This window comes from Lathyrus oleraceus, chromosome 5 (assembly GCF_024323335.1).
Source record: "Lathyrus oleraceus cultivar Zhongwan6 chromosome 5, CAAS_Psat_ZW6_1.0, whole genome shotgun sequence".
Lineage (NCBI taxonomy): Eukaryota > Viridiplantae > Streptophyta > Magnoliopsida > Fabales > Fabaceae > Lathyrus > Lathyrus oleraceus.
Genome location: NC_066583.1, coordinates 437,790,676 through 437,815,104, shown reverse-complemented (window position 1 = coordinate 437,815,104; position 24,429 = coordinate 437,790,676). Strand labels below are relative to the sequence as shown.

General features: G+C 42.3%; 2 protein-coding genes and 1 pseudogene across 2 annotated transcripts; all 3 read left to right on the top strand.

Annotated features, from left to right (window-relative positions):
• Positions 1 to 518: 518 nt before the first annotated feature.
• LOC127081223 (acyl-CoA-binding domain-containing protein 4-like) lies at positions 519 to 1,259 on the top strand. Its single transcript, XM_051021504.1, has one exon. The coding sequence runs from the start codon at positions 519 to 521 to the stop codon at positions 1,257 to 1,259; it is 741 nt and encodes a 246-aa protein (XP_050877461.1).
• Positions 1,260 to 20,504: 19,245 nt separating this feature from the next.
• LOC127085302 (peroxisome biogenesis protein 6) lies at positions 20,505 to 22,199 on the top strand. Its single transcript, XM_051025827.1, has 2 exons — positions 20,505 to 21,107; positions 21,232 to 22,199. Exon 2 carries the CDS (start codon positions 21,394 to 21,396, stop codon positions 21,844 to 21,846), a length of 453 nt encoding a protein of 150 aa, XP_050881784.1. The 5' UTR covers positions 20,505 to 21,107; positions 21,232 to 21,393; the 3' UTR covers positions 21,847 to 22,199.
• LOC127081222 (protein kinase STUNTED-like) lies at positions 22,130 to 24,187 on the top strand (annotated as a pseudogene).
• The last annotated feature ends 242 nt before the right edge of the window (positions 24,188 to 24,429 follow it).

Sequence of the window (24,429 nt, the reverse complement as noted above, 5' to 3'; positions counted from 1 at the left end):
TGCGGAATTTGAAAACTCTTTCATTTGTTGGAATCAAATGAACCTCTTGTTTCATCTTTCGTTCCAATTTCATTGGGGTGATTATTCATCTGTCATTTGTCTTACTACCAGTTTTCACCCCCCTTTCAAGTAAATCATGTGTCAAGTGCAAAATATTTTATTTTGGGTCATCATGCATGTTCATTTTCCCATTCATTCATAATTCAAAGAAATTCCATACATATTTCTTTATTCACATTTATATTCTCCATTTCACATTCGAGATTTTACATTTCATATTCAAAATTTTCATTCATATTTCTTCATTGCATTGGAAACTTTTTCATTCATATTCAAGAATTTCCACATACTCATTCATAGTTCGATTACTTCGTTCATTCATTCAATCATAATCATCCATTTACATGGCATATGAATAACTTATAATCAAAAAAACATCTCATCACATGAATACATGAAGTTTCTAAGATGCAAAAAGGACTCTCTTGAATGACCTGCATATTCTGGACTTGGAAACTATGACTTGGGACGAAATTGATGTCGTTGGAGTGCCTCCTTCCCCAAGGTCTGATCATGTTGTTGCTGTACATGTGGAGCGATACTTGCTCATCTTCGGAGGGGGTTCACATGCAACTTTCTACAATGATTTACATGTTCTCGATTTGCAAACTATGGAATGGTCTTGCCCCATACAACAAGGTGAGATACCAACTCCACATGCAGGACATGTTGGTGTGACAGTAGGAGAGAACTGGTTCATTGTTGGTGGTGGCGACAACAAGAGCGGGGCTTCGGAGACGATTGTACTGAACATGTCTACACTGGCTTGGTCAGCAGTAACATCTGTTCAAGGGCGCGTTTCTGTTGCTAGTGAGGGCTTGAGTTTGGTTGTAAGTTCGAATGATGGAGAAGATGTACTTGTATCTTTTGGAGGATACAATGGACGTTACAACAATGAAGTATATGTTCTTAAACCAAGCCACAAATCCACCTTGCAATCCAAAATAAATAAAAATTCCATACCAGACAGTGTTTCTGCTGTAACAAATGCTACAAATGCTACTCGAGATTCGGAGCCTGAACTTGGAGCAGGACAAGAAGGGAAAATCTGGAAAATTACTGTGGACAACGCTTATCCAACAGTTTTGGATTTGAGAAGATGGACTTGGTCAAAGCTCGAGGCTAAAATTGGAGACGAACCCTCTACAACTTTGGACCCTTGTGCTGGCCATTCTTTGGTTTATTGCATGGGGAAATAAGCTTCTGTCAATTGCTGGCCATACAAAAGATCCCTCCAAAAGTATCCAAGTGAAACAGTTTGATCTGCAAACAGCAACATGGTCAACTCTAAAGACCTATGGGAAAGCTCCGAGATGCATGCATACCTTGGTTTGTAAGCTTACAGTAGTAGCACACCTGCGACTATCACCACTGTCATATTTAAGTGTACTTGGAGAACCATTGCACGGAGAGGATATTACAACCTCTATTTAGAAGGGAAGTTTGTACTTGGAGAGAGTTGTACGTTGCATAAGGCATGCTCTCCGTACCATACCTTCACCTGATTGGTGGAGACAGGTATTGGTACTGGCTCCTTGCTACATGCCTTCATCTCAAGGAATCACTGATGGTGTTGTTTTTTCTTCAGGGATGATTTGTGAGGCAGTTATTGATAGAATTGTAGAACTATCCAAATTAACAAATTCAAAGATAAATTGCTGGCAGGACTGGTTTGTCTTCCCTGATATTTTTTATTTTTCTTACGAAAAGTGGATGCCAAACTCATTCTGTAACTTGTGGAGCTGGTACCGGAGTGTTTCTGTTAATTAAGAGAACTACAATCCTACTACAAAGATCTGCACGTCAGGCCCCTTGGCCTTCTCCTTACTTGGATACTTTTTGCGAGGAGGATTTTGAAATGAACAAAAGCAAAACCTGCAGCACTCGATGTTACTTACTTTGATAGGATCCTTCTAGCCTTCCATTTCCAAAAAGATAAGCCATGGATGATTTAGCTTGTTGTTGTTACTTGCATCTCTTTAGATGAAGGACATTCACTCATTGATAGCCGACATCTAAATAGACCTCAAACCTGCAGGTTTTGGTTTCCAAACAAGCAAAATAAATTGTACATCAGTTCAATAATAATATTAAACCAGATCATGTAACAATGGTAGCAGTTTTAATAGCTTGTATACATTCTGGTCTTGTAGCAAAAGGACAATTGCTATTCAGAAAAATGATAGAAGTCTATGCAAATAAATCCAAGGATTGAGAATTATTCCTGTATGGTCCATTTCTTTGGAAGGCTTGGTCTTATTGACAAAGCAAAGGAGTTTGGAAGTGTTTAGTAATATCATACAAGATTATATATGTGCGGTTACCGTCATACTAAGACCCACCAAAGTCATTTCAAAACGATTAAATTCCTGAACAGACCATTGTGCTTGCAGGCCTCAGTTAAAACTCGAAATCGATACAAACCACACATCAATCTGCCAAGTAATGCATCAGGAACCTAGCAGTTTGATCCGTCACCCTTGCTCCATGAACCTCCTGCAATGCAAAAGTCGCAATTGGACTACTTCAGGTGAGCATGTCAAACCTGTTTCAAATTCAAGGACGAATACATGGGTCAGCAGCAAATAGAATTGCCGACATATTTGATGATCTTGCAGCAGCATACCGCTGATCTACACTGCTATCCTGCCAGAAGTTATCCCCTGCAATTCAAAAACCAACTCAGTTCAGCTCATGTCAAGATGAAATTTGCAACAAACTTCGCCTTGCTTATGTATTTGGTCTGTTGTCAGAGTGCCATTTGCAGCTGGAAAATACCAAAGATTTATCACCAATAGCACAACCTGATCACACAAATGGCAATATAAGGTTTGCTCATTATTACAAGGTTGTTGAGCAAGAATGTAAAAATGTTTCCTTTATCAATAACTTGAACTTCAAAAATATAGTTGGGTTGCGTGGATTGAAATTTGAGTGCTTTAGTGATGAAGTTTATGCGTGCATTGAGGAAAGTAGCTTGTCTGTATTGCCGAAAGTGATACAAGCTTTGTCGATATTTATGGTCATTCATTGCCTGAGGGTTTTATGTCATGGCAGGATGTCTACAAGTATTACATCCTGAGTTCGTTGAGTGCTTTGGAGGCTAAAGCAACAACTGACTTTAGTAGTAGAACTCCTGAATGCATTCCAATTTTTTTTAAGTAAGCTTGAGCAGAGCTATGATTCTTGCCAAAAGTATATCAGACTTTTGAGCCAGTCTGTTGCTTTGACGATCATGAAGCAGTACCTCACTGTAATTGTGCCTGTCCATAGTTCATATAGATTCCTACTTGAAAATTCAATTTGGCAGGAGTGCCTCATTGTTCTTTTTAAACTTTTGGATGGGATTGACAGATGATATGAAGGAATTTTCATTGGAGGAAAATTCAGGAGATGACAGATACATGGCCATACGTTTGGTGCTTGGATCATCTGTTTATGCTGTGTCGGAAACGTTTTTCCTACTATGCCGTTGTTTCTATGCAGGTGTTTTTTTTAGCTTATTTGTTGAAGTTTGTTGATATTTATAAATATAGTATTAAGAATATGTGTATATCAAATAGTCCCACATCGACTATATCATGTAATTAGTTATAATCTCTCTCTATATAATAAAGTCTCCGTAGTTCTTTTCAAGACACGGTTTATTCAAATGTCTCTTAGTCTCCTAATTCAACATGGTATCAGAGCCTTCTAAGAGGCAATTCTTTCTGCGCCGTGCTTTACCCGGTTGACCCACTGTCTTCCGGTGATTTTTTTTTGCAAACCGTGTCATCATTCCGGTTTGCCTCTCATTTTTCAAAATTCTCTGATAACCTTCCAGCAAAAGCGCCTCTTCCGATCCAGCCGCTCCCCACTTTTCATCGGCAGAAACCTCCGCACGTGACAGCAACTCCGACGGTCGATCCCAACAATTTTCCCACCGCTCCACTCTCCATAGGGCAATTGTTTTAGATATGATACTCATGGCTACTCCTTATAACTTTACGCCAAACTACGATGATTTCCTCAGGTGGTATCAGAATTATCATAACTTAGATTCTACTGCTTCGGTAGCACACACTGGTAATTCATCTGCTTGTCTCTCTCAATCATCTTCTCTTGGATCTTGGGTCCTTGGTTCTGGTGCGTCTGATCATGTTACCGGTAATAAAAATCTTTTCTCTTCCCTCTCTACATCCGGTTTCTTACCTACCATAACTTCTGTCAATGGTTTTCAAACCCGATCTGAAGGGATTGGTTCTAATCAAATTCTACCTTCTCTCTCTGTTACTTCTGTCCTCTATGTACCTAATTGTCCATTTAATTTACTTTCAGTCAGTCGTTTAACTCGTTCTCTTGATTGTAGTGTCACCTTCACTAACAATAATGTTACCCTGCAGGATCGGAGTTCGGGACGAACGATTGGTGTCGGATGTAAGTCTCAAGGCCTTTATTACCTCTAAGTGTCATCTCAGACATGCTCAGCCAAAGATTCTCCACTCACTATCCATGCTCAGTTAGGTCATCCCAGTCTTTCCAAACTACATAAGTTGGTGCCAAATTTATCGAAGGTATCTAATTTACATTATGAGTCGTGTCAGCTAGGGAAACACACTCGTGGTCAGTTTCCCAATCGAGTCAATAAACGAGCTTCGTCCCCTTTTTCTTTAGTTCACACCGATGTTTGGGGTCCCTCGCGTACTGTCTCTACTCTTGAGTCTAGGTATTTTGTCACCTTTATTGATGATTTTTCACGTTGCACGTGGTTATTTTGAATGAAGAATAGGTCTGAATTATTTTCTATTTTTGAACAATTCTATCAAGAAATAAGAACTCAATTCGGTGTGTCTCTCCGTACCTTAAGAAGTGACAATGCCCGTGAATATTTATCCCAACAATTTCAAAATTTTATGTCACGCAATGGTATTCTCCATCAAACATCTTGCCCTCACACACCTCAACAAAACGGGGTAGCCGAATGCAAAAATCGGCATCTTGTAGAAACCACTCGGACCCTACTTCTCCATGGTAATGTTCCACTTCGGTTTTGGGGGGATGTTGTGCTAACGACATGTTACCTTATAAATCGCATGCCCTCATCTGTCCTTAACAATAAAATCCCTCATTCAATCCTTTTTCCCAATTCCCCACTTCACCCAATTCCTCCTCGAGTCTTCGGGTCCACATGTTTTGTACACAATCTCTCTCCTGGTCTTGATAAACTCTCAGCTCGATAAGAGTCCCACATTGGACAATATACGGTCTGAACATGTGTTTATAAATGGAGGCAATCCTCACTCTACTAACCGATTTTATAGGGTTGAGTTAGGCCCAATCACACATTCTTAACATGGTACCAGAGCCTCGTTTAAGATCCGGTGGGCCACCTACTATGGTTTCTGTAATACCTCAAAATTTTCCCCCCTCATTCATGCATTCATTTTTAAGTCATTTAACATTTCATATTGCATTTCATCATGTCAATCGGAATTAGATCCAAGAAGCTTGAATACCATCCAAGACACTTTGTGGGTCCTATCTGGGTGATCAGTCAACATAAGGGAATGGCTTGAGATACTTCCAACATGTTCAAATGGGGTCTATTCATCAGTCAAAACGTTAATCTTGAAGGATCAAAAGTTTGTTCATGAGCTGTCATGCTCGCTAGGCGAGCAGAATGGATCGCCTAGCGAGTCCCAAGAAAAGCCACCAGAATCACCTACGCTCAGAGGAATTTCTTGAACTGTCATGCTCGCTAGGCGAAGCCCACGCGTTTAAAAAAAAAAAAGAAAAAAAAAAGAAAAAAAAAGAAAAGAAAATGAAAAACGAAAAAAAAAATAAAAAAAATAAAAAATAAATCAATCAATAAATAAATAAATAAATAAAATATAACAGAAAAATCTTGGACTTGAACCTCTCTCATTTGAGCCCACAAAGCCATGAAAATCAGGTTATAAATTCTGAAATTTCAGTAAAGGAAAAAGAAAGAGAGAGAGGGAGAATTGGTGAAAGCTGAAAACACTCTGAAGTTTCCTTGGAACAAAACCCTAGAGAGATTCTAACTAATTCAGAGCAACCTCCAGAGACTGAAGGGAACTCATCTGCAAAGAACCAATTCCCTCTCATATAAACCATAAGATTGTTCTGCAAAGCCAAGGGTGCAATTCAATTTCAATTGATCTCTCCAATCAGTAGGTACGTCATGTCTCGATGTGTGGATCCTTGCCCCTGACTTTGAGTTTTGATACCCTTTTGATGCATTTGTTTGACAAGAGGTTTAGGCCTCCTATCCTTGGTTGCTTTTTGTGAGCTTTTTGTGAACTCTAATGGCATGATTCATGTGGTTATATTTTGATTCTCTTATTTGGTGCAACTCTTGATTGCACCCCACCTTGTTATTCTAACCTGTTTGTCGAGTTTTTTTGTGAGGGCTCACATGACTCCTTAAAGGATAGCTTGCTTGGCATTCCACTTTATTTGTGGGATACCATTTGGAGATTTATTCCGATTACCTGTATTGACTTGCTTTCTTTGATGGTGCCAGCTCGAGAGATCTCTGGGTTTCTTATTTCTTTAGCTGTTATTACTTCGGATCTTTATCCGTGTGGTAGACCTCTTAATCCCCACGAAGAGGCAATTGACGGATAAAAGGGATTAGTAATCAATCCCCCGTTATTCAGTGTGTCGTTCTTTATGCTCGCACTACGTGCTGATGCTTTAGAACAAAAGCCCAAGATCTTTTGTCCGGTCAGTCAGTGGAGAGGGTTCCACCTTTCTGAATCCCCACTTTTTGTCATGAGCTCACCCTGTCCAGGGTTAAGAGCTATGAGGTCTTATCCTCATTACCCTTTTGATCTGCTCACCCTGACCTTCAATGTCAGTGGTTAAGAGCCCATTTGATTACCTATTCCATGGCTTGTTTGTCGAGGTTGATATGACCCCTCTTGACTAAAGCCCTACCCATGTAGGTTTGAGCCCCCTTGGTGGCATTTTACTTTATGCATGTTTGTTTTGTATGGTGTGATCGTCTCCCCATAGGATTGCTAGGCTTCGTATAGTCACTTGTTTGCATGTCAATTAAGGTAGCATTGTTCCTTCGTCTAGGACTTACTTTTTTGCATGAGCATTCCTAAAACCCAAACAAACTCATTGATTTTTCTTCTCCTAAGAACATGTTAACTCCTTCTATTACAGGCGAGTAAGTCTCCAAAGGTCGAGCATCCAGTAGATTGCGTAGTAACGTCGTTCATCTAAAAAACACAACCCTTAACCCGTAGTTAGCCGAACTACGGTTTGCTTTGATTCTCATTCCAGATGAGATACGTAGGCATAAGACGCGATGTCTTAGCGAGCACACTCCCCTTTAGCCCATAGGTAGCCGAGCTACGAAGACTCTGATTCTCATATTCAGATGAGATACGTATGCATTGGATGCGACATCCGTGCGAGTCATTTTCTTTTGACCCCTCTTTTAGCAAATAGTACATTAGATAAACCCACACCCTTTAGACAAGAACAACAAAAGTGGATTCCGTAGAGTACTACGGATGCGTAGGGGTGCTAATACCTTCCCTTCGCATAATCGACTCCCGAACCCAAGATTTGGTTGCGAGACCTTGTCTTTTCCTTTCCTTTTTTTCCAGGTTTACTTCGAGCGTTTCCTTTCCCTCCTTTGGGATAAATAACGCACGGTGGCGACTCTTCTGTCATTTCTTTCTCGCCGGTTGTTTTTTCGCATCTCCTTTTTTAGGTTGCGACAGCTGGCGACTCTACTAGGGACCCTGGTTTCCCTGAGCGAGTCCCTCCTAGCTTTTGTAGGTTTTTTGTTTATTGGGTGTTTATTCTTTTGTACAGTTATTTATCTTTCAGCATTTACCTGCTTTATTGCATTGTGTACATATCATTGCTGTATCTATTGGCTCTGCTGTTGGTTTGTTTGTTTGTTGGGATGGGGTGTTCTATGAGAGATAAGCCCATTACCCAGGCTTGAGTGTACACACAGGTTTTAGAGTGGATAGTCATGAGGCTTGCGTGGCGTGTTGCTACGTTAAGTCGTTCATGAAGACCCACACCCAGACGAGGTTTCTTTTGGATATATTCTGTCCTATGGGTGTTCCATAACGATATGATGTTCCTCTAGAAATCGTTGACTCTGGTGACCATTTCCCGAGAACTCAGTTGAGGCCTCTCCTCCGAGACGCATTTATGTTAGCTCTGGTGGGCGCATTCTCGCTGATCAATCCGAGGACCCCGAGACTGGGAACTTGCTATTAGGATGTCCTGTTGAGGGGAGTCAGTGGAGGCCTTTTATTCCGTAATAATGCCAAACCTTCAGTGGTAAACGTATTATTCGCGACTGAAGGGCCGAAGCTGACAAACTTCTGTTCTTAGAACCTACCAGTGAGGGGCGGGCTAAATTCAGGAAACCTTAACCTCCAACTAACCCGGTTTTCTGGAGCAGAGTTCTGATCTTGTATTACATTCTTCAGTGGGTTTCTCTTCAGACAGTGCAACCTGACAGATGTTCAAGCGGATACAGCAGTCCTGATTCCCATGTCACTGCATCGCATTCACATCATTGCATCACATCATTTTGCATTCACATCATTACATCACATCATTTCGCATTCATATCATTTAACACATGTTTATCTATTCCCAGGGGTTTATATCTTCTTCTTGATTCTAGTCGGGGCTTTCTTCTTACACCATTTATCAAATGTGAGATTGGAATCAAGGGGTTAGAATACCCTTTGGAACTGATAAACATGTCATTGCATTGGCATATCCGTCAGCATCTCTTGCATAACAGGTACCGCCACAGTGTTCTCAGTTGTTTGGTGTTCCACTAGCAGGACAGTTGACCCAGGCATTCACCGGTACGGTACCCACAAAAACCACCAGAGAGCAATGGAAAGCCTACAAGCAGAGCTCGCCGAGATGAAGATCCGCATGAACCAATTCATGGATGTGGTTCAAGGGGTGGCTCAGGGACAGCAAGAGCTCAGGAAGATGATGCAGAGGAATCCCGCCACTACTCAACCAGAGACGTTGACAGATCCTCCAGCTGGAGAGGTTAACGGACCCAGTGGACCGGGGCCTACCCCAATCCTACTTGTCACCTCCGGTCAATAACCCGTCCATGATGACCAGGAGGATCAGTTCCCCTTGCTTCAGGAAGACTTTGGAATGAGTCATGGTATGGACCCTATGTTTCGGAGACTGGAAGAGAGGTTGAAGGCAGTGGAAGGACAGAATCCTCTGGGAGTAGACGTTGCTGACTTGGGATTGGTCCCAGGCGTGAGGGTGCCACCGAAATTCAAGGTCCCAATATTCGACAAATACAGCAGCAACTCTTGCCCGAAGACCCATGTGCAAGCCTACTTCCGTAAAATGGTTGCATACTCTGACGATGAAAAGTTGCTTATGTACTTTTTCCCGGAAAGCCTAGCTGGGGCATCCCTGGAATTGTATATGAGGCTGGACAGAGCCCACATCCGCTGCTGGAGGGATTTGGCTGAGGCTTTCGTGAAGCAGTATCAGTATAATGCAGACATGGCTCCGGACAGAACTCAACTTCAGAATCTATCTCTTAAAGGCAATGAGTGCTTCAGGGAATAGACTCAACACTGGAGGGAGACAGCTTCCCGTGTTCAACCTCCTATGTTGGAGAAGGAAATGGCTAACATGTTCATGAACACTCTGCCCGGGCCTTATTTGGAGCGCCTGGTGGGTTGCAATGCCTCCAACTTTGCTGATGTAGTCTCTACCGGAGAGAGAGTGGAGAATTACCTTAAGACATACAAGACCCAGAGTGGAGGTGGATCTTTATCAAGGGTGAATAAGCCGTTCATTCAGGGACAGAAGAGGAGAGAAGGGGATGCAAGTGCCATATCTTCTTATCAGAATAGGGATAACTGGAGGAATAACTTTCAGAACTATCATCAGCAACCGTATGTTGCGGCTGTGACCATTCCAGCTGCAACACCACTACAACAACAACAACCACAGCGTCAACCAGCTCAGTACCAACCACAACAACCGGGTAACAAACCCGCCTATCAACAGAGGCAAAGGATGATGGACCGGCGTTTCGACACTCTTCCAATGTCGTACGCTCAACAACTTTCTAGTCTTCAACAACTACAACTTGTGCAGTTACGCACTCTGGCTCCTCCTGTTGGTAGACTTCCGATGGGTTACGATGCCAACGCTAGGTGTAGCTTCCACTCTGGGGCACCTGGCCATAATATTGAGAACTGCAAAGCTTTTAAGCACGTAGTTCAGGACCTCATAGATTCAAAGGCCATCGACCTTGCACCGGCTCCGAATGTCGTCAACAATCCCATGCCCCATCATGGTGGTGCAAATGTTAATATGACGGAAGGGGAAGCCAGATCCGTCAAAGATACGTTGAAGCTGAAGACTCCGTTGTCGGATATCAAGGGATACTTGTTGAAGGCCGATGTTTTCCCCGGTTGTGGGAAGGTTTGTTTGGATTGTGCTACTCAGAGTGGAGGTTGTTTGAAGCTACAGCAGGGTATTCAGGTCTTGCTCGACAAAGGTTTCCTCCAGGTTGAAGATTTGTCTGTCCAAGAGTCCGCGGAAGGGGTTGAGGTAGAAGTGTTTGAAGATGCTACTAATGAATTCGCAGATGTTGATCCTACTGATTCTGTGATCCATGATGATGTTGTCGCTGATATTCCAAACATGGCGTTTGATTCTGATGTACTTGTTGAACTTGGTTCCAATGTTTCGGATGTGTGTACTTCAGCACTTCAGACTCGTCAGGGGCCGATTACTTTCTCCAGTGCTGGTATCATTCAGTATGGCCAGGTCTCTGCGGTCAACGATGAAGATGGGGATAGCGATTGCGACATCGATAATTGGGTGCGTCCGAGGATCCCAGGTGAAGTCATCAACAATTGGTCTTCTGAGGAGATTGTCCAAGTCACTTTTCTGGAGGAGTAATTTTCTTTGTTTGTTCATGCATATCCAAGTCTTACATTCCGCCCAAGGCGTAATGACTCATTGTAGGGCTCATCTATGTGGATACCTGCATTTTTTATCATAAATAAAGGATGTCTTTTTGCATTCAAATATTTTGTTCACTGTCTTTCTGTCTTTGCAGTTTTCAAAAATCAAAAAATATTTGGCAATGTTTTGTTTAGTTTTTACTCTTTTTTCACACTCATAAGCACATACCATCACTCGTGCAGATGCACATCACCGGATCCTATTGATAACGGTTCTGCTATGGCTCGCTTCGACTTTGAAAATCCAATCTTTCAAGCTGAAGAAGAGGGTGATGAAGACTGTGAACTCCCTGAAGAACTTACCAGGTTATTAAAACAGGAGGAAAGGGGCATTCAACCGCACCAAGAGTCTGTTGAAGTGATTAATCTCGGCACCGAGGACGCCAAGAGAGAAATCAAGATAGGGGCTGCTTTGGAAGATAATGTGAAGAAGGGGCTGATTAAATTGCTGCAAGAATATGTTGGCATCTTCGCTTGGTCTTATCAGGACATGCCAGGGCTTGACACAAATATTGTGGTACACCGTTTGCCTCTCAAAGAAGGTTGTCCTCCAGTCAAGCAGAAGCTCAGAAGAACAAGACCAGAGATGGCTGTCAAGATAAAGGAAGAAGTGCAAAAATAGTTGGATACAGGGTTTCTAGCAGTCACAAATTATCCGCCATGGGTTGCAAATATCGTTCCAGTACCTAAGAAGGATGGAAAGGTACGGATGTGTGTTGACTACCGAGATCTGAACAGAGCTAGTCCTAAAGATGATTTCCCATTACCACACATCGACGTTTTTGTGGATAACACAGCCCAGTTCTCGGTATTCTCCTTCATGGATGGCTTTTCTGGCTATAATCAAATTAAGATGGCACCAGAAGACATGGAGAAGACAACATTCATAACCCCACGGGGCATCTTCTGCTACAAGGTGATGCTGTTTGGTCTGAAAAATGCCGGAGCAACATATCAACGAGCGATGGTGACTCTTTTCCATGATATGATTCATCATGAAATCGAGGTTTATGTTGATGATATGATTGCCAAATCTCAGACGGAAGAAGAAGATTTGGTGAATTTGCAGAAATTGTTTGAGCGTTTGAGAAAATTCAAGCTGAGGCTTAATCCGAACAAGTGTACTTTTGGGGTGAGATCTGGAAAATTACTGGGTTTTATTGTTAGTGAAAAAGGGATTGAGGTGGATCCGGCCAAAGTGAAAGCGATACAGGAAATGCCTGAGCCAAGAACAGAGAAACAAGTATGTGGTTTCTTAGGGAGGTTGAACTACATTGCAAGGTTCATCTCTCACCTAACAGCCACGTGCGAGCCAATATTCAAATTGTTGAGAAAAGATCAGGCTATCAGGTGGAATGATGATTGCCAAAGGGCTTTCGAGAAGATAAAAGAGTATTTGAAGAATCCTCCTATCCTTATGCCTCCGGTCCCAGGGAGACCGCTGATTATGTATTTGACAGTACTAGACAATTCCATGGTATCTGTTCTCGGTCAACACGACGAGACAGGTAGGAAAGAGCATGCCATCTACTACCTGAGTAAGAAATTCACAGATTGCGAGTCGAGATACTCGATGCTTGAAAAGACGTGTTGTGCACTTGCATGGGTTGCTATGAGACAATACATGTTGTCTCACACAACCTTATTGATCTCCAAGATGGATCCAGTCAAATACATATTCGAGAAGCCAGCTCTCACCGGAAGGGTTGCTCGTTGGCAAATGGTATTGACAGAGTAAGATATCCAGTATACATCCCAGAAAGCCATCAAAGGGAGTATTCTGTCAGACTATCTTGCTCAGCAACCGATTGATGATTATGAGCCGATGAAGTTTGATTTTCCAGATGAAGACATCATGTTCCTCAAGATGAAAGACTGTGAAGAGCCAGTTGTTGAGGAGGGACCTGATCCAGACGAAAAGTGGACTTTGTTGTTTGATGGGGCTGTCAATGCTAGAGGAAGTGGAATTGGTGCTGTCATTACTACTCCGAAAGGTGCCCACATGCCTTTCACCGCTCGTTTGACTTTTGAGTGCACAAATAATAAAGCTGAGTATGAAGCATGTATCTTGGGTATTAAGCAAGCCATTGATTTGAGAATCAAGACTCTGGACATCTTCGGAGATTCAGCTCTAGTGATCAATCAAGTGAATGGTAATTGGAACACCCTCCAGCCCAATCTGGTCCCTTACAGAGATTACACGAGAATACTATTGACTTTCTTCACAATAGTAAAGCTGTATCACATACCTCGTGATGAGAACTAGATGGTAGATGCTCTTGCCACCCTATCCTCCATGATCAACGTGATTCGGTGGAACCACGCTCCTAGGATCGATGTGATGCGCCTCGACAGGGCCGCGTATGTGTTTGCTGCTGAACTGGTAGTTGACGACAAGCCCTGGTATCACGACATCAAGTGCTTTCTGAAGAATCAAGAGTACCCTGCAAGGGCATCCAACAATGATAGAAAGACTTTGAGAAGATTGGCAAGCAGTTTCTTCTTGAACAAAGACGATGTGTTGTATAAGAGGAACTTCGACATGGTTTTGCTCCGGTGCGTGGATAGACACGAAGCATACATGTTAATGTAGGAAATTCATGAAGGCTCCTTTGGTACTCACGCCGGCGGACATGCGATGGCTAAGAAATTGTTGAGAGTGGGATATTACTGGATGACCATGGAATCTGATTGTTTCAAATATGCTCGGAAGTGTCATAAATGCCAGATTTATGCTGATAAGGTGCATGTGCCGCCAAATCCTTTGAATGTGATGTCTTCGCCGTGGCCTTTTGCTATGTGGGGCATTGATATGATTGGAAAGATTGAGCCGACCGCCTCCAATGTGCATCGCTTCATCCTTGTTGCCATTGACTATATCACCAAGTGGGTCGAAGCATCATCATTTGCGAATGTCACCAGACATGTGGTTGCCCGATTCATTAAGAAAGCAATCATTTGTCGTTATGGGATTCCTGAAAGAATCATTACTGATAATGGTTCTAATCTCAATAACAAAATGATGAAGGAGTTGTGCCAGAACCTCAACATTCAGCATCACAATTCTTCCCCTTACCGCCCTAAGATGAACGGTGTTGTTGAGGCGGCAAATAAGAACATAAAGAAGATTGTGCAGAAGATGGTCGTTACGTACAGAGATTGGCATGAGATGCTACCCTTCGCCTTGGATGGGTACCGTACTTCAGTACGTACATCGACCGGGGTAACCCCTTACTCCCATGTGTATGGTATGGAAACAGTCCTACCTGATGAAGTGGAGATTCCTTCTCTAAGAGTCCTGTTGGATGTCAAGTTAGACGAAGCTGAATGGATTCAGACAAGGTTCAATGAGTTGATTCTTATCAAAGAGAAACGAATGGCAGCCATTTGTCATGGGCAGTTGTATCAGAGTCGGATGAAGAGAGCCTTTGATCAGAAAGTGCGTCCTCGATGCTTCCAGGTCGGAGATTTGGCGTTGAAAAAGATCCTTCCTCCTCAGACAGATCACAGGGGCAAGTGCACTCCTAACCATGATGGACCGTATATCATCACCAAGGTTTTTGATGGTGGAGCCTTAATGCTTGCAACTATGGATGGTGAAAACTTCACTTCCCCTGTGAACTCAGATGCAGTTAAAAGATACTTCGCATAAAATAGACCCGCTGGACAGTAAAAAGAATAGTCCAGGAAAAAATGGGCATCCCGACGAACCAAGAAAATGAAAAGGTTCGGGCAAAAATTAGGGATTAAAAATGAAAAGATCGTACACCCGGTAAGTTGAAAACCTGAAAAGGCAACTTAGGCAAAAATGGGTATCCCGGTGGATTGAAAACCCGAAAAGGGCGATCCAGGCAAAAGTTAGGGATTAAACGAATGACTGCGTTCTGAGTAGTTCTGAATCTCATCTCGTGTCAATGACTGGAAACTTTTGAAGGATAGGAAACAGTCCAATCACTCTTTTCAGAAAGTTGATCATCTGGAGGATCTTGAAGACGAGCAAGTCATAGCAGAATTGGAACCCAATAGAAATCCATTTCACATTGCCATTAGATTAATTTCTGTTTTTATCTTTTGTGCGATTACCTCTTTCCAGGGATTGCTTCCTGATGTAAATGCCTATTCAGAGGCCATTCAATCAATAAAATCATGTTATTCAGTATATCTCTGTTTTCATTTTCATTTTACTGTTTTGTTTGCAAAAATGACGTCCGAATTATTGATAAACATTGCATCATGAAACATAAGAGCTTTACAGGTACATGCTTAATAAACATTTAAAATTGCTGTAAATGTTAAGTGCTTTAGATCGTTTATTCAGAACAGGTACCCTCGGGGCATTTCCTTAAGGTTCCCAGCCGATGATCACGAATGTTTTCCCCCAACAGTCGAAGTTGGTATCTTATCCCTGCAGAGCTGATCAGAGCATTTGATTCTTTGATCCCCAGCAGGCTCTCACTGCTGTACCTCCCCCAAGCGGTTGTTTCAGAATATACATGCCCTAGTAGAGTTGACAATGCCAGACTATATATCCCCAGCGGAGTTGATAGTGCCAGACTGTATCTTCCCAGCAGAAGCGGCTGCTCCTCAGGGTTCAATGCCAGATCCATGGTCTCTTTCCTTGAAGCAGAATCTCGGTACCGTATCGGTGTTTGCTTCCCCTGCTAAGTCGTCTCTCTCGCAGATTATGGTTTCCAAAACCACTATCGCTTTCCCCAACAACAGGTTTTCAATGTCGTTCTCTCCCCAGTCAGAGTCTCGGTATTTCGTCATTGCTAGAACACCGTGTGGCGGGTCATTTCCCCATAGAGTTCTTTGTGTTGTGCCTCCCCAACAGCCTTGCCAGGGTCTAGAAGATGGTGATCATTTCCCCAGCAGATTCCCTTGCCTCGGCTTGGCATTCTACCCAGCATTTCACATCCCTGCATGTAGAATCATATTGCATTGCATCCTCCCAAATCGCGTAGAATTTCCATTTTCATGGAGCATTACGCCATTGAAAAATTCAAACATACGCATGTAAGCATAAAACATTCTCGGTATCCCAAGTGATAAGCCAGAAGTTGTTTCTAGTACTCAGACTGAAGATTGTTCATGACTTACCTTTATTATCCCCAGCATGTGTCATTGGCCCATGCGTCGCCTCTATTATCTTTCCCTATTTCTGCCTATGCTGACAGGCATGAAGTTTCCGGTATTCAGACCGAAGTGACATTCAGGCCAGTTTCCGGTATTCAGACCAAAGTGGCGTTCAGGCCAGTTTTCCAATATTCAGATCGAAGAAGTTTTTGACGTTCAGGTCGATGCAACTTGTGGCATTCAGGCCAGTTTCCGGTATTCAGACCGAAGTGGCATTCAGGCCAGTTTCCAGTATTCAGACCGAAGTGGCGTTCATGCCAGTTTTCCGATGTTCAGATCGAAGAAGTTTCCGACGTTCAGGTCGATGTAACTTGTGGCATTCATGCCAGTTTCTGGTATTCAGACCGAAGTGGCATTCAGGCCAGTTTCCGGTATTCAGACCGAAGTGGCGTTCAGGCCAGTTTTCTGATGTTCAGATCAAAGAAGTTTCCGACGTTCAGGTCGATGCAACTTGTGGCATTCAGGCCAGTTTCCGGTATTCAGACCGAAGTGGCATTCAGGCCAGTTTTCGGTATTCAGACCGAAGTGGCGTTCAGGCCAGTTTTCCGATGTTCAGATCGAAGAAGTTTCCGACGTTCAGGTCGATGCAACTTATGGCATTCAAACCAATTTTCCGATATTCAGATCGAAGTGGCATTCAGGCCAATTCTCTGATATTCAGATCGAAGTGGCGTTCAGGCCAGTTTTCTGATGTTCAGATCGAAGAAGTTTCCGACATTCAGGTCGACGCAACTTGTGGCATTCAGGCCAGCCTCTCGGTGTTCAGACCAATATTAATAATCTCATATCTTCCGATGTTCAGATCGAAGTCATTTCCAGTATTCAGACTGATGAGCGGCATTCAGGCCATGGTTATTTCTGTGTTACCATTTATTTTGGTATCCAGGTTAACATTCTTTTTCGGTATTCAAACTGACTCTCACCGTACCAGACGGATTCTTCTTTCAAGACCACCTCTTTGCCGATTCTGACAGGCATTGTTACTTCACTTCACTTCAGTGCAAACTTTCGGGCTTTTATTGTATTCAATCCCTTGATACCTCGAAAGTGCGAAAGCCGCTGCTATCTTCTTTTCGGGTCTCCAGTTGATTGAATAGGGGCAACTGTAATACCTCAAAGTTTGTCCCCCTCATTCATGCATTCATTTTTAGGTCATTTAACATTTCATATTGCATTTCATCATGTCAATCGGAATTAGATCCAAGTAGCTTGAATATCATCCAAGACACTTTGTGGGTCCTATCTGGGTGATCAGTCAACACAAGGGAATGGCTTGAGATACTTCCAACATGTTCAAATGGGGTCTATTCATCAGTCAAAATGTTAATCTTGAAGGAGCAAAAGTTTATTCATGAGCTGTCATGCTCGCTAGGCGAGCAGAATGGGTCGCCTAGCGAGTCCCAAGAAAAGCCACCAGAATCACCTACGCTCAGGTGAATTTCTTGAACTGTCATGCTCGCTAGGCGAAGCCCACGCGTTTTAAAAAAAAAGAAAAAAAATACGAAAAAAGAAAAAGAAAATAATAAATAAATAAATAAATAAATAAATAAAATATAACAGAAAAATCTTGGACTTGGACCTCTCTCATTTGAGCCCACAAAGCCACGAAAATCAGGTTATAAATTCTGAAATTTCAGTAAAGGAAAAAGAAAGAAAGAGAGGGAGAATTGGTGAAAGCTGAAAACACTCTGAAGTTTCCTTGGAACAAAACCCTAGAGAGATTCTAATTAAGTCAGAGCAACCTCCAGAGACTAAAGAGAACTCATCTGCAAAGAACCAATTCCCTCTCATATAAACCCTAAGATTATTCTGCAAAGCCAAGGGTGCAATTCAATTTCAATCGATCTCTCCAATCAGTAGGTACGTCATGTCTCGATGTGTGGATCCTTGCCCATGACTTTGAGTTTTGATACCCTTTTGATGCATTTGTATGACAAGAGCTATATGCCTCCTATCCCTGGTTGCTTTTTGTGAGCTTTTTGTGAACTCTAATGGCATGATTCATGTGGTTATATTTTGATTCTCTTATTCGGTGCAACTCTTGATTGCACCCCATCTTGTTATTCTAACCTGTTTGTCGAGTTTTTTTGTGAGGGCTCACATGACTCCTGAAAGGATAGCTTGCTTGGCATTCCACTTTATTTGTGGGATACCATTTGGAGATTTATTCTGATTACCTATATTGACTTGCTTTCTTTGATGGTGCCAGCTCGAGAGATCTCTGGGTTTCTTATTTCTTTAGCTGTTATTACTTCGGATCTTTATCCGTGTGGTAGACCTCTTAATCCCTTTATCTTTCCTGCATTTTACCGCTTTCTTAGCTGGAAGACCTCGATAGGAGGCAATGTTTTCTTTTGTTTATTTACTTTTGTGCCCAAAGACCTCCAAAAGGAGGCACCAGTGCTAAAGACCCCCACGAAGAGGCAATTGACGGATAAAAGGGATTAGTAATCAATCCCCCGTTATTCAATGTGTCGTTCTTTATGCTCGCACTACGTGCTGATGCTTCAGAACAAAAGCCCAAGATCTTTTGTCTGGTCAGTCAGTGGAGAGGGTTCCACCTTTCTGAATCCCCACTTTTTGTCATGAGCTCACCCTGTCCAGGGTTAAGATCTATGAGGTCTTATCCTCATTACCCTTTTGATCTGCTCACCCTGACGTTCAATGTCAGTGGTTAAGAGCCCATTTGATTACCTATTCCATGGCTTTTTTGTCGAGGTTGATATGACCCCTCTTGACTAAAGCCCTACCCATGTAGGGTTGAGCCCCCTTGGTGGCATTTTACTTTATGCATGTTTGTTTTGTATGGTGTGATGGTCTCCCCATAGGATTGCTAGGCTTCGTATAGTCTCTCGTTTGCATGTCAATTAAGGTAGCACTGTTCCTTCGTCTAGGACTTCCTTTTTTGCATGAGCATTCCTAAAACCCAAGCAAACTCATTGATTTTTCTTCTCCTAAGAACACGTTAACTCCTTCTACTACAGGCGAGTAAGTCTCCAAAGGTCGAGCATCCGGTAGATTGCGTAGTAACGTCGTTCATCTAAAAAACACAACCCTTAACCCGTAGTTAGCCGAACTACGGTTTGCTCTGATTCTCATTCCAAATGAGATACGTAGGCATAAGACGCGATGTCTTAGCGAGCACACTCCCCTTTAGCCCATAGGTAGCCGAGCTACGAAGACTCTGATTCTCATATTCAGATGAGATACGTATGTAGTGGATGCGACATCCGTGCGAGTCATTTTCTTTTGACCCCTCTTTTAGCAAATAGTACATTAGATAAACCCACACCCTTTAGACAAGAACAACAAAAGTGGATCCCGTAGAGTACTACAGATGCGTAGGGGTGCTAATACCTTCCCTTCGCATAATCGACTCCCGAACCCAAGATTTGGTTACGAGACCTTGTCTTTTCCTTTCCTTTTTTTCCAGGTTTACTTCGAGCGTTTCCTTTCCCTCCTTTGGGATAATTAACGCACGGTGGAGACTCTTCTGTCATTTCTTTCTCTCCAGTTGTTTTTTTCGCATCTCCTTTTTTAGGTTGCGACAGTTTCCGCTATCGGGCCACCCACCATTTATTTTCATGCTCCAGATGTCCAGTCCTGGGCGTGAGGGGGTGTGTTAAGAGTCCCACATCAGACAATATATGGTCTGAACATGTGTTTATAAATGGAGGCAATCCTCACTCTACTAACCGGTTTTTTAGGGTTGAGTTAGGCCCAATCACACATTCTTAACAAAGTTAGAATATGGCAATGACAGGGCTGCAATATGAGTATTGCATCATGCTATTGTTGATGTGTTGTTTATAACCGTATCCGAGTTTCCGTACAAGTTTTAGCAACAAAGAGTGTTCGGTTCCTTCATAGCCATTAACGGTAGAAGACAAGAAGACCATGTATGGCCCAAGTAAAGATTTCACCATTGGCAGCGGAATAGCAGTTGCTCCGTCGACAACCAATGATTCCACTTATGAAAGCTTTTCATGTTCGTGTGGCAGTATATACTGAATGGTCTGCTTATGGTGCTTAGAAATATTGACCCCTTGCTCTTCAAGCTTCCGCAATGATTCTGATGAAGGCTCCCTATCAAATTTCCTACGAGGATGTTGGTGCGGTCAAACTTGGTTGTCTACAGATTTGCAATAATTCAACATGAACAAAGATATTTCACACCAGCCTCTTCGCAGACAAACCTCAAATAAAGCTCACATTATACAAGTAAAGCTTGCACTAGTGTATCAAGCATCGAGAACCAGCTATATGACACTGAAGTTGTTGCTAAAGCGTTTCCGCAGCTTTCTATTTCTCTATCGATCATCTGCCCAAAACAACTTCCCAAAGTTAAAGCCATTTACAGTGCGGGAAAATGAAATAATAGAGCTGCTGATCCACCAGTTGATGCTAAAACCACTCATTTCCTTGTTTTAATATCAGAAGGTTTCAGGGAAGCCCGTGGCGCCTTCAGTCGTTCTGAAGCAAACTTGCCTTCAAATCAAAGTCCTGTGAAAGTAGATTCTGCATCTACAATACCAGTTATGGGGGCACCCCCCAACTACATTACCATCAGTGAATGGATCTATTGCAAACCGACAACCAATACCTGTTGGGACTGTAACTCCTGCTACTGTTAAAGTGGAACCAGTTCCCGTAACTTCCATGGTAATTGGGTCAGCTTTTCATCATAATTCGTCAGTTGCACGTCCTACTAGTACTGTTCAAGGAGTTCCAAGCTTGTAGACATCTTCTCCGTCTTCTGTTTCTCAAGATATTATGACAAGTAATGAAAATGCACAGGATACAAAGCCAATAGTGTCAATGTTGCAGCCACGTCCTGTGAATCAAGCTCAAGCAAATGTGAACATTTTGAATAATCTCTCTCAACCACGGCAGGTAATGAACTCTGCTGCTTTAAGTGGCGGAACTTCTATGGGACTTCCATCAATGGGTCAAACTCTTGTTGCCATTCACATGTCAAACATGATATCCAATGGGATGACATCTTCTGGACCTGCAGGTCAAAATGTATTTTCATCTGGACCGCCAGCAATAACTAGTTCTAGATCTCTTACTGCTTCTGCACAGGTCAGACAAAACTCAGGTCCTGTTGATTGCTGCAGCTGATAGTTCAGAGGGTCTACCTTCAACCATCAGACGCTGCTTTAGCCATGAAACGAAAATGGGGCCTTTGATAGAAGAGCAAAGGGCTGAGATGCTATTTCACTCACCGGAAAATATTTATGGACTCCACTCTAATACTGATTTAGAGGGTTTTGCAAAAGAAATAATTGGACAGACATCTGGTTTCATGCCCAAGGATATGTGTGCTTTAATTACAGATGCTGGTGCCAACTTATTTCCCAGCAGCAATGCCGAAGTAGAGAAAGTTGAACCCGAAGGTGCAGATAGTTCTTTTAGTTCAAAGGTGGCAGGGGACAACAACGAGTCAGAAGTTTCAGCTCAAAAACCTGGGAAAGAAGACTTGGTGAATGCTTTGGAACGATCAAAGAAAAGAAATGTGTCAGCATTGGGCACTCCAAAGGTTCCAAACGTAAAATGGGACGATGTTGGTGGGCTTGAAGATGTCAAAAAAATCAATCCTGGATACTGTTCAGTTGCCTCTCTTGCATAAAGATCTATTTGCATCTGGGCTACGCAAGCGGTCGGGTGTTCTTTTGTATGGTCCCCTTGGAACTGGCAAAACATTATTAGCAAAAGTTGTTGCTACTGAGTGTTCCTTAAACTTTCTTAGTGTGAAGGGTCCTGAACTGATCAACATGTACATAGGCGAGTCTGAGAAGAATGTTCGAGAAATTTTTTAGAAGGCCCGATCAGCCCGTGCATGTGTCATCTTCTTTGATGAGCTGGACTCTCTTGCACCTGCTCGGGGAGCTTCCAGAGATTCTGGGGGTGTTATGGACATAGTGGTTTCGCAGATTCTTGCAGAAATTGACGGCTTAAGTGATTCAACACAGGATCTATTTATTATAGGTGCAAGTAATAGAGAAGACTTGATAGACCCCACACTTCTTCACCCTGGTCGTTTTGATAAATTTCTATATGTTGGCGTTAACTCTGATGCATCTTACAGAGAGCGGGTACTGAAGGCTTTTACGAGATAGTTCAAATTGCACGAAGGTCCAGATTTATCATCAAGGTCGTTGGTGATTTTTACTAATAAAAGTGTGAAGAATTGTGAAAGTTGTGCTCTGCGAGAGATTTCGAAAGCTGAATATAATCAAGGGGACTTGCTTGATGATTGTGAAACGGAAAACCCGCTTGCTATGGTATTGTTTCAAAAGCTTGACGATGATTCCGTGGTGGGTAATTCTAAACAGACAAAACCTAGTTGGTCACTCATTCACAATGTATTTCAGCATAAAAAGCATATATCCAAGTCTTCACCAAAAAATACTTTTGTTTTTCAACGGGAAATACGACATTCCAGCAGTCATTCTTCAGCTGTAGTCTATCGAGATCATAAACAGATTAATATTGATCAAATTGATGAGTCTACCCTGGATGGGGAGAGTGGTGCCATTGTGCCGTTTGGATTTGCTATCATCTTACCTCCTCCCAGCCATTGCAGTGGTGCAGGTAGCCTTCCTGAAGAATTGTTGGTTTTACGGGAGAAGTACTCGGATTCTTGTAGATTGTATAGTTTGTAGGAACTTGTTGCTGCAACTGTAAACTTCTCATCCAATAATTTGGTTGGAAAAGGTGGCAGTAGTGATGTTTACAGAGGGTGTCTTCCCGAAGGCAAGGAATTGGCTGTGAAAATTTTGAAACCGTCGGAGAATATGGTAAAAGAGTTCGCTCAAGAAGTTGAGATTGTTACAACTTTGCATCATAAGAACACAATATCTCTATCTGGTTTTTGTTTAGAGGGAAACCATTTATTACTGGTTTATGATTTTTTATCAAGAGGAAGCCTAGAAGAAAACCTTCACGGTAACAGAATTAACTATAATTCATTTGGCTGGCAAGAGAGGTACCGAGTGGTTGTGGGTGTAGCCGAGGCCTTGGATTATCTGCATAATGGCTGTGCCCGAGCTGTAATCCATAGGGATGTCAAATCTTCCAATATCCTTCTTTCAGATGATTTTGAGGCTCAGCTCTCAAATTTTGGACTGGCTAGTTGGGGTTCTTCTTCTTCTCATATTATTTGTACTGATGTTGCCGGAACATTTGGGTACCTAGCTCATGAATATTTTATGCACGGTAGAGTTACTGATAAAAATTGATGTATATGCATTTGGTGTTGTACTCCTTGAGCTTCTATCCAATAGGAAACCCATTAACAATGAATCTCCAAAGGGCCAAGAGAGCCTTGTTATGTGGGCAACATCAATCTTGAAAAGTGGGAAGATTTCCTAGTTGCTTGACCCAAGCCTTGGCAGTAAATACAATGATTGCCATATCAAGAGAATGGTTTTAGCTGCTACTCTTTGTATTAGACGAGTTCCTAGATTGCGACCTCAAATCCGAGTTATATTGAAACTTCTTCATGGTGATGAAGAAGTAACAAGATGGGAAGAACAAGAAGTTTGTGCATCAGAGATACATGATGGATTTGACGAGGAACCAGTTCGAACAAATATCCAGTCCCACCTTAACCTTACTTTGCTAGACTTGGAGGATGATGCAGTTTCTATCAGTAGCACTGAGCAGAGTGTCTCATTGGAGGATTATTTGCAAGGAAGGCATTTCTTTACAGTCATTTCATGGAGGGTCATATGAGAATCTCTCAAATATCACGGCTGCCCCTCATTACTGTTTTAGATACCAAGCATCATCTGAAGGACTTTCCAGTTTGTGACCCATTTCATTTGGAGCTAAATTTTTTAATAAAGCAAATCGAGTTCTTCATTATCCATCCAAGGCGTTCTATATGGACGGATTGAACCTTATGGCACATAACCTTTCGTCTGGGTCTGACACTATCTACAGGAAGCTCTACAATTCGAATCCTGGAAATGTGGAGTACCGAGAAAAATATTTGATTCACAGTAAAAAGCCAATGCCGTAACATTTTTCCTCCGAACGAATCGCACCCAAAGTCATGTGAAAACCATGCCAAAGCATCATTCAATTTACTAGCAGGACTGCTGCAACACATAACACACAAAATCAGTTAATTCCAAAACAAATTTTTCAATTAAGTGAGTTACAGTGGTGAAATTTTTCTTACCAGCAATGAAGTTTTGGAAATGAA